This window comes from Solanum lycopersicum, chromosome 1 (genome assembly GCF_036512215.1).
Source record: "Solanum lycopersicum chromosome 1, SLM_r2.1".
Taxonomy (NCBI): Eukaryota; Viridiplantae; Streptophyta; class Magnoliopsida; order Solanales; family Solanaceae; genus Solanum; species Solanum lycopersicum.
In genome coordinates this window covers 30,995,405-31,006,471 of record NC_090800.1, presented here as the reverse complement: position 1 = coordinate 31,006,471, position 11,067 = coordinate 30,995,405, and the positions used below count along the sequence as shown (strand labels likewise).

The 11,067-nt window shown below is 40.4% G+C and overlaps 1 protein-coding gene across 1 annotated transcript; it reads right to left on the bottom strand.

The window, feature by feature from the left end:
- Positions 1 to 7,465: 7,465 nt before the first annotated feature.
- Positions 7,466 to 7,861, bottom strand: LOC101248414 (uncharacterized). Its single transcript, XM_004228728.1, has one exon. It carries the CDS (start codon positions 7,859 to 7,861, stop codon positions 7,466 to 7,468), a length of 396 nt encoding a protein of 131 aa, XP_004228776.1.
- Positions 7,862 to 11,067: the final 3,206 nt, after the last annotated feature.

Sequence of the window (11,067 nt, the reverse complement as noted above, 5' to 3'; positions counted from 1 at the left end):
TGAAGTGGATATGTTATACCATCCAAGAAAGGGAAATCTGTTAGTTGATGCCTTAGCCAAAGATCTATGGGTAGTTTATACAATTTAGGTCATGGGAAGTGTGATCTAGCGTGAGAGCTTCATAAATTCGCTAGCTTTAGAATTAGATTGTTAGAGGAAGACGATAATGCGGCAACAATTTAGTACACAATTTATCATCTCTAGTCGTAGAAGTATAATCATGGCAAAAAGAGGATTCTAGCATACAACAGCTCAAATCCATGTATCAGAATCAACAGACACTAACATTTGATATGGAAGGAGATGTTGTCCTTATATTTTGTGATCGATTATGTGTTCCGAATGTAATACGACTTAGACATCTCATTATGGAGGATGCACATCATTCTCGTTATTTTATTACCCCGGGTTCAACAAATATGTATCATGATATTATGGAGATATATTAATTGCAAAGGATAAAGAAGAACGTTACTAAGTTTGTGTCATAGAGTCTTAATTACCAATAGGTGAAAGTTGAGCACCAAAATCCAGATCGGCTAGTTCAAGAGATAGTCATACCTTTGTGGAAGTGGGAATCAATGAATATGGATGTTGTTACACGATATTGCTAAAGATGAGATACAATCAAATTAGACTTCCCTACAGAAGTGTAAGTGGATGTATCAAGTAAAGAATCCAACTATTAGGTTGGCATCGATCCCACGAGGAAAATCATTTAGACTTAACTTCAATGTGTGATTACCTCAATTTAGTCAAGTCCTTTCCGAAAACTAGTAATTAAAGGGGGGTGGGGCAGGTTTGTGAAACAAATAGTGTTTCAATGTTGTGAAATCAAACAAGTAGCAAGACTGAATTATTGGTGTTTATCATGTTGCGAGAGAAACTAGGGTGTAAATGTTCCTCATAGGTTCATAACGCCATATTCCTAGCTTATAACCGTTCTTGCCTAGTGTTTTGCATACAAAGTGATAAGTTATGTATCCTAAGTCCTTGGTCCGGCATTTAGAGAATTTCACCCCATACCTTGGTTTGGCTATGTGTGTCTAAATTACTAACCCTTACTTTTACTTCATATTAAGCATAATATTCGATGTTTGGCTTAGTTATTACTTCGCACCAATCGGAACTAACCTATTAGATAGTATCCACTAAATCTATACCGATAATTCTTTTCGTATTAACTACCCTCTTGGTCCGGAAAGTAGCAATAGGCGACTTCTAATGCATGCACTCATTAAAAAAAACTTCTAAATGAAACAATTATCGATATATGAAACAACCTATTTGAGAATTGTTAATTAGCTTTGTTTATTTTGTTATTCACTCATCGTTCCCACAACCCTAGTTGTGGATTTAGTGGAATATGCTTAGAATAACACTATTCATAATTGATAAATAATAAATCATGAACTTACGTTGACAAGTTTGAAGAAAATCTAGAAATTTAACTTGAAATTACTCAATTATCTTAAAAATCAAATCCAAAAATTTGAATTACGGCCCAAGTTACAAAGTCAAATCTCCAAGAACAAAATTATGAAAATAGTAAAGAATTCCAACCACAAAAATAATATTTTCACACTATTAATAATAATACAGAGTACTAATTTAAAAGGAGTTCAAATAAGGAATGTTTGTCCAAAATGCAGCTTCAATCAATGACCCCACAGACGGTCTGTAGATTAAACGACAGACCGTCGACTACCACCATAGATCCAGACTTAGCATCCTTTTCAACCTCTACTTTGCATCTGCTATGATCTAATCGACGGACCAATAGTATGGTCGGTTGATGCTTCTTGTAGTTCCATACTTAGCTTTTTATTCAATATCGGGTACTGGTACATTCTCCGATCCAATCGAAGTTTTTCCAAGACGTTCCATCGATCAGTCAAGGAAACCATCTATCTTTTTGTAGCCCCACACTTAGTCAAAATTCCCAGAGTTGCTTCTAGATTCCTGAACCTAAAATCGTCGGTCACCATTTACGGTCTGTCATTGGTACGACGGGCCATTGATGGCTTCGTGGGTCACTTCTACACTCATTCTTCACAGCCTTCTGCATTTTAGTGTTGGACAACTTTCCTGCAAAACAAAGACAAAACATATTAGAATTACTACAAAAAGGCTCTAGACACACACCAATCATAAGGTAAAAAATATTGGAAGTACCGTGAAACCACGGTACATCAACACCCTCAACTTAAATTTGTTGGTTGTCCTTAACCGACGCACAATGACTCAACATATGGCTATCAATCCCGACATTTTCGTTGCTTTAGTGTATGTTTCTTCTCTTAGGCTTGATAGGCTTACTCTTGTGGATCATACCATGACACACACTCACCATGCACTGATACCTCTACTCTTTTTGTCTCTCTCCATAATACCAACTTTCCGGTATTGCATATAGTGCCTTCACATCAAAAGATATCCTCCTTTTTCATACAGTGATTTTAACTTTGAGTATAAGGATCATTATTCCATAGTCACACTCAAAATTAGTTCACACCTAGTTGGTACTTGTCTCCATAGGCTTGCCCTTATTTTCATTGCTTAAGTTCACCATATTAGACTCTTATGATCATGATAGGACTTTCTTAGCTTGTAACGTAGGCTCAGGGTCAGGTACGGTACGTACGGGTACGTTTTAGTGACTTGTTGCCCTCATTGACATTACGGCTAAGCGTCCTACCTGTCTCATTATCCTACTTTTCTTATTATCTTTTGCCTTATTTTGTCTTTTCTTACTCTTTTGTGGAAGTGACTCGTACTTCTTTTTATTCAACACTATTTTTCTCTTTGTTTATTCAATTGCCAATTTTGATTAAGTCACCTCTCTTGTTCATTGTTCCTTTTCTTTTCCACATTACTCTTTTTTCATATCCACTTTTCGGGTCATCACTCATAATAACCACCCTCAACTTATGGCTTTGCCCTAAGTCGAGGTACACTTACCCAAATTTTGGTCAGGGCCAAGATAAGGTAAGTTTTTCTGCATTAGCCACCCCCAATTTATGATTTTGGCCTAAGTTGAGGTGCACGTGTCCAAGGAGGGACCAGTGCCGACACATTATACCCAGGGGGTTTAGTTGGTGAAGAAAAGAATGTCTATTATAGGCTCAATTGTTTGGATCAAAAAGGGATAACAATCATATTTGGCTCTCTTCACTTTAGGCTAGATGTTTGCTAAATTGAACAAGGGCCTATGATCCTTTCCTAATTGTCTAACACAAATTCCTTTTGCAAGATCAACCGGGCAAGTTCTAGATAAGTACCAACAAGGAAAAATCAAATCTCATCACACTTTCTTGACACCACATTACATTATCATATTATCGATTTCCTTGTTTGAGTGTTAGAGGGAGGATCAAACAATGGGCATATATCTATGTCATGCTTAGAGCCAACGTTCAACATTTATACCTATTCATGCAAGCCCTTTATTAGAATGGGATATGATTCAAGTTTAGCCATCATGATTCATTTTTCACTTTTATACTTTGTACAAGTTACGACACATGACAGTTTAACTGTAAATTAATCAGTCTTTTGGGGCAAAAGAACACATGGAAGAAAACCACCAAGAGAGAATCCTGAGTTGGACTACTCAAACTTCACCCTAACACTTAGCTTCCATTTACCCCCCCCCCCAACAATAAAGCATGCAATTATCCCCAATGTATAAGAAATATAAAGATAGGGTGGTAGGTGAAGCAAACCCGTGGCGCATAACGCTGAGGATCAACAAGAAGGCTGGTCCAGTTTTCAGAACCTGCACCCTCAGTAGGAACACCCTAAGTAGCGCCCACAACATTATCCACGCCCTCAGTGGTGATCCTCTCAACAACCTCCACTCTGGAGGAAGGAAACTCTCAAGCCCTCATATGCCAGTCTTCTTCATCAATCAACGAGGGTCTACTCGCTACCTCAAGATCTATCCGCTCCTTCATCCTAGCACGTGCCTCATCTCCCTCAGTGGTATGGCTGGAATGGTGCCTCTTGGCATGCTCACAATAATCAGGAGGTGGTGAAGTGGGAGTAGTGAATAGTGTAGCAAGAACTGTGTCCTCTGCGGTCTCAACTAGAGCAGTCTCAAGCTCGGGTCCCCTCAACTCAAGTATGTTGTCCATATAAACCCGCAGAATCGCCATGGCCTCCTTAAGAGTAGTAAGATTAATAATGGGGGTTGGGCATGCTAGAACTCGTAGCTCGAATGCATCTAGACAATGGACTGCTTGAATCATCATCTCTTATTGCTGAGACACCTTCTTGTCAATATGGTCCTCATCCTCGGCAATAGATTTCTTCATTCAATGTTGGATATGGTTTAGCAATGTAGCCATCTGGGCCTGTAGCTTCTTGAAAATAGCAATCAGGACTAGTGTTGCTGATGGTGGGGTAGACCGAAGGGACTACGCGTCCTACTAGTGCAAGGGGCAGACTCAGCCATGGTGGTATTGGTAGGCTCCGAACTGTCATGATCATCCCCTTGGGCTTTCTCTACCGTATCCGCTAAGTTTTCACCCAGCGGCTGCAAATAAACTATGGGTCCTTGTCGTGATGCCGCCACATTTTCCTCATCCCTAATGAGATTGATATCCACTACCCCTAAAGAAGTACGGAGGATATATCTGTGCCAAATGGGCACTCCAGCATCCCTGCGCAGCTGAAAAATCATACAGGCAAATGGGTAAGTGATAGAGGACTTAAAATCCCTCTCATGGATGACAATGATCAACAACCTCACAAAATCGATCTCCAACCCGTCTACAAGAGATGCTACCAAGACCTCTCCATCCCAAGTAAGTATATTATCCGCAGCCGTGGGGGAGAGGAGGTGCCAAACTAATAGCCAGAAGAACTTGGCTGCAAAAGTGAGTTTAGCCTTCTTTATAAGGCATTTGTGTTCGAACACTCAGTCTTATCCCTCACCGTCGATGGAGAGCCGCTGTGCAATCCACCTTTTCGTGGACTCGGTCAATTCTATACTCCGCTGAAAATAGACACTCTTTACGACATCACACCTGTAGTCGAACTCTGGGGTGAGAGGAACCCTCTCGGCATTAGTGTCCCCATCGTATAGGAAGCAGCGGATGGCAGGAGAAGAAATATTCACCGGTAACCTCAAACTCAGATATCTGTGAGCGGTGCATGTTTGACAAGGTTCGACCGCCTGTCCAAAGAGACATAGAGAGCTTCTATGTAAGATGCGTAGAACTCTCGCACCATATCCTCACTATAAGACCCCACACTCCTAGCCGCCCACTCAAGTCAGTGGCGGGTAAATAATTCATGCACCGCAGGGATTGTATGTAGGATCTCTTTAAGAACCCGCTACTCAACTGTCAACATGCGAGTCATCACCCCCTTATTGTTCAGCAACTTGGAATCCCTGTATATCTGGTACTAGCCTTCTACGCACCACCGGTTGGGCTCATTAGCAACCAGTGCAGGGACATCATGCTGGGGTGTCAGAGCAAACTCCAAACCCTGGGCCTCATCAGACGAGGCATGGAGGGTAGGCACGGCTGGGAGAGTGGCTCCCTGTGATCTGGAACCGGAGGTTGTGGCCTCATTCGACCCTGTAGAGTGGGTCGACTCTGAACCTGAAGCCTCTTTGAAGCCAGATGCTTTCTTAGAACCCAAGGCAAACCCAGATAATGTGCCGGTCAGTGTGCGCTTCTCATCAGACTGAGGGTGCCCTGAGTTTCTATTGCAGCTGGTGTCGGGGTTTGGGTGCCTGGGCCCCATACTCTGTATCTCGCTCATTATCGGACAAGCCAATCATCCGCCGGGATGGTGACAAAGACTTAGACCATCCCCTGGAATACACAATGTACGATTTGAGGGACATAACTACCTGAAAAGAAAGTTGTTAGTTTCATTGTATTAAAGCTACACAGGCAACATAATCGGCACATAACCTTGATACACACGACAAAGTTTATTGAAGAATTATAGAAGTGGGAGAGGGGCATTATCGACGGCCCACCGACGAATTGACGGTCCGTCGATACTGTCCATTAGTGGACACTTAGCAAATATTAAAAGTATACTTTCCACAAAACTTTCAGTTAGAAACGGCGGATGTGCAAAATGACTGGTCGTTGAATCGACGAATCATAGTCCACTTCCATTGTCTGACACTTAAAATAATTCAGAATTGTTTAAAGATCAAGGTTTTGGTTAGAAACAATGGACATGCATAACGGTCAGTCGATCAATCAATGAACCTTAGTCCACTTCCGTCGTTCCAAAGTTAAGAAGATTTAAAGGTTATCCAACGGCTGACCCCATTAACGGTGCGGAGATTTACCGACGGTCTGTAGGCATGGTCTCATTCTATTTGTTAGAGACATGTTTTTAGGACTTCGTTTTACCCCATAAATGGATAATTTCAAGCACAACACCAGTTCACCCAACATGCAATAACAAACAAAAGACTAATTCATCATCCCTAGGGCTTAAATTTTTCTCATTTCGACCATGGATTCTAAGAGATTATAAAGCCCTAAGTTGGAAAAAACAACAAGCATAATGATTTTATACAGATTCCACCCCGATCCCATTTACTTTCTATCATTCTAAGGGACATAGAACCCAATTTTAACAAGTTTAACATGCAATTTTGTCCCTAATTAAAGACTTACATACAATCTATTCGTTTCTACAAGCAAATGAACAAGAACTCATTAAGAAAAGGAAAATGAAATACCTTTAATTTTTAGTGGAGTAAATGAGTGTGTGATCTTGTAAAAACCAAACTACATGTCGCCTACGAACACCGAACGGAGAAACGATGAAGTTTTGAGTAGAAACTTGGGGATTCTGGGATTTTGGGAGAGTTTGATTATTTCGGAAGAGAATAAAGTGAAGTAAGTGTGGGAGTTGATGTAGAAACAAGGCAATAAAGGGAGGGAAAGGGTTGGGAGGGAATTTAAAAAGGTGTGGGAGGGTATCCGAATTGTTATATCTTAATGTAGCTGGTCAAGTCACTGGTTTCTGTGAATTCAATGTAGCCCATCGACGGTCCGTCAACTGCACCGTCAATTGTTCCCTAATTTAGAGAAAATTTTAAAACATACCTGGGATCTACGGACACCATCGATGGTCCGTCGATGGACCGACGACCCGTCGGTTGGTCTGTAGATCTATACACTACACCAATTTCTGTAAAATTCTTATGGTTTGGTCCCTACACATTGTACACCCATTAAACAACTATTTTTGTGCTTTCTGGACACTTTTTAGATACGGAACCTAAACTACTCTTTTGCCAAAAGACACAAAAAACTAAAAGAAAATTTACACATGAAATTGAGTAAAACATAACGAATAAAAATGCAAAAATTTCGACAAAGAAGAGAAAAACCTATTGTTGGCTAGAGGATACACATTGTGTTGCCTCATAAGAAGCGCTTGATTTAATTTTGCAGCATGACGCAAGACCCTTGATTACTCAGACTTCATAAACGTCAGATGCCTCAACCACTTCATGGGCACTCTCTGCATGCCCAAGGTACATCTTGATTCTTTGCCCATTTACCGTGAAACTTGCACCCTCCTTTATCTCCAACTCAACTGCTTCATGTGGGAACATTTTAGTGATCAAGAATGGACCAGTGTATTTGGACTTGAGTTTGCCTTGAAACAAGCGCAGCCTAAAGTTAAACAAAAGCACAAAATCCCAAACTACAAATTCACGCTTCTCAATCTTTTGGTCATGGTAATTCTTCATCTTCTCTTCGTAGAGGGATGAAATATCATATGCTTTTAGGTGAAACTCATCAAGCTCATTCGATCCACTAAGTCTCGGTTCCACTGCTTCATTCCAATCCATCTTCAGTTTCTTCATCGCCTACATGACCTTGTGCTCTAACTCAACTGGCAAGTGACAAGCCTTCCCATAGGTATAGAGGCATACCTATGGGGCTCTTGTATGGTATGGGGTGACTACATTGTTGCAAACCTCATATTTCTCCAATAGCCCTTTGAACATCTTGTTGCAAAAGTTGGACCCCCTATCACTAATAATGGCCATATGTGTGCCAAATTTGGAAAATATGTTCTTTTTCAAGAACACGGTGACACTCTTACCTTCATTGTTGGTAAGTGCTAAGGTTTCAACCCATTTTGACACATAATCCATTGCCACAAGAATACATTTCACCCATCAGAAATCACAAACTGGCCCATAAAACAAATGCCCCATACATCAAACAACTCGATCACTAGAATGGGTTTTATAGGGAGCTTTTGCCTCTTCAAAATGTCTTCATCTCTTTGGCACCCATCACATGCTTTGGCGAACTCATAATCATCTTGGTGGATGGCTGTCCAATCGTACCAACACTGTAAAATCTTATGGGCAGTCTGGATACCACTATGATGCCCACCCACAGGCGAAGAATGGCACTGCAAAACACTTAGCATCTCAACTTTCGTCACACAACGACAAATAATTCCATATGCACAACTCCGGTATATATGGTTCTCTCGAAAGAACTTTTTCACATCATGCATGAACTTTTTCCTCTGATAGAAGGACAAGTCCAATGGGACTATATGACTAGCCAGATAATTCACAAAGTTGGCAAACCATGGAATCAAGTCATAAGAAGCTACCAATACATGCTCATCAGGGAAGGTATCATCAACTTCGTCTTTTTCACCCAATTCTCGCATAGCTTCATCCTCTAATCTGGACAAGTGATCAACAACTTGATTTTCAATCCTTTTTCTATATTTCACCTAAAAATCAAACTCTTGCAATAGTAGCACCCATCTAATCAACCTTGGTTTTGCATCCTTCTTTTCCACCAAATACCTCAAAGTGGAGTGGTGAGTATGTACTATAACTCTCGTGCAAAGCAAATAGGAGCAAAATTTTTCGAACGCAAATACCACCGCAAGAAGCTCTTGTTCATTCACAGTGTAGTTATTTTGTGCTTCATTTAGGGCCTTAATAGCATAATAGATTGGTTGAAGGATATTATCTTTCTTTTCCCAACACCGCACCAAAAGAAATCCCGCTAGCAGCACACATCACCTCAAATGGCTTATTCCAATTCGGGGAAATAATTATGGGCGCAGACACCAATGTCTAATTCAACTCTCCAAATTCCTTCGGACATGATTCATCAAAAAAGAAATTACATTCCTTCTCAAGTAACTTGCACAGAGGATGTGCTATTTTTGAGAAATTTGTACTAAATCTCCGATAGAAGCCCGTATGCCCAAGAAAACTTCTCACACCTTTTACAGAGATGGGTGGAGAATGTCTGTCAATAACCTCCACTTTTGCTCGATCAACCTCCATTCCCTTATCTGAGATGTGATGACCCAATACAATACCCTCCTTCACCATGAAGTGACAATTTTCCCAATTTTGCACAAAATTATAGTCTTCACATCTTTTGAGAACTTCGGCCAAGTGACTCAAACAACAATCAAAAGAGTCGCCAACAACTGAAAAGTCATCCATAAACACCTAAATAGTGTCCTACACCAAATAGAAGAATATCGACATCATACATATCTGAAAAGTGGCCGATGCATTACAAAACCCATAAGGCATCCTCTTGAATGCGAATGTCCCATAAGGAGAAGTAAAGGTGATTTTCTCTTGATTCTACGGTGCAATAGAGATTTCATTGTACGAAAAAAGTACCATCCTTTTCCTGTGGTCTATCTAACATCTGATCCATGAAGGGCATAGGGAAATGGTCCTTTTCAGTCCATGCATTCAACTTCTGGTAATCCGTAAAAACTCTCAATCCGGTCACTGGTCTCATTCGAACAAGCTCATTCTTCTCATTAGGGACCTCTATCATTCCCCCCTTTTTGGGCACACACTAAATAAGGCATACCCAACTAATATCTGCGATAGGATATATGCCTCCGCATCCCACCACATAATAATCTTTTTCTTAACTACCTCTTGCATAGGTGGATTCAAACGTCTTTGGTGCTCAATACTTAGCTTGTGATCAGGAATGAGTTTTATTTTGTGTGAACAACTACTGGATGGGATCCACTAATGTCCGCAATATTGCAACCAATAGCTCTTTTTAACCTTTTTAACATTTCTACCAAACACTCTACTTGTGACATGATCAAATCCGATTCAATGATTATCGACAGAGTGTCATGTCTTCCCAGGAATACATACCTCAAATGAGGTAGTAGAGCCTTAAGCTCTAATTTTGGTACCTCCTCAATAGATGGTTTCGCGGGTTGAGACTTGCGATGCTTCATATCTAACTCCAATTTCTTTGCTTTGAATCGACATTTACCTCGATCAAATTCAACAACCAATGACTCATACTCTTCAATACCATCACTCTCAAAATTCATGATCACTGCCGCTAGAGCCTCAACACCAAGGCACTCTTCAATTTGTACCTTAGACGAAACCCCGTAGGATAGAGCAGATACAGTTTGGATCTCACCACTTTACTTCATGGACCTACAAATGTTTAAAGTTGCTTATTCATTATTTAAACTGAAATTTCATCTGCCATTTTTCCATGTCAACCAAGGCGCGACTGGTAGCAAGGAATGGTCTCCCAAGAATAATAGGCACATCAAAATCCACCTCACAATCAAGAATTAAAAAATCAACCAGAAATACAAATGACTCCACCTTCACTAACACATCGTGGAGTATCCTAATAGGCCTTTTTACCGTTCCATCGGCCATCATTAACCGCATCTCAGTGAACTTTGGGTTACCCAAACCCAATTTCTTATAAATAGAGAGGGGCATCAGATTTATGCTTGCACCAAGATCACATAGTTCTTTAGAAAAGTGTAACAAACCGATGGTACATGGAATAGTGAAAGTGCCCATATCTTCTTTCTTTTGCACAAGAGACCTTGTAGCAATAGCACTATAATGTTGTATTTGGTCATCATCCTAAAAAATCATCGATATCTTCTTTGTAACCATATCTTTCATAAACTTGACATACTCGGGCATTTGTTCAAGAGCTTCTATCAAAGGGACATTGATGGAAAGCTATTTCAACATAATAATAAAACGCCGATATTTACCATTCT

Excerpts from the sequence above, each read along its gene's own strand:
- LOC101248414 (XM_004228728.1), bottom strand. The coding sequence starts at position 7,861 with ATGAAGAAACTGAAGATGGATTGGAATGAAGCAGTGGAACCGAGACTT.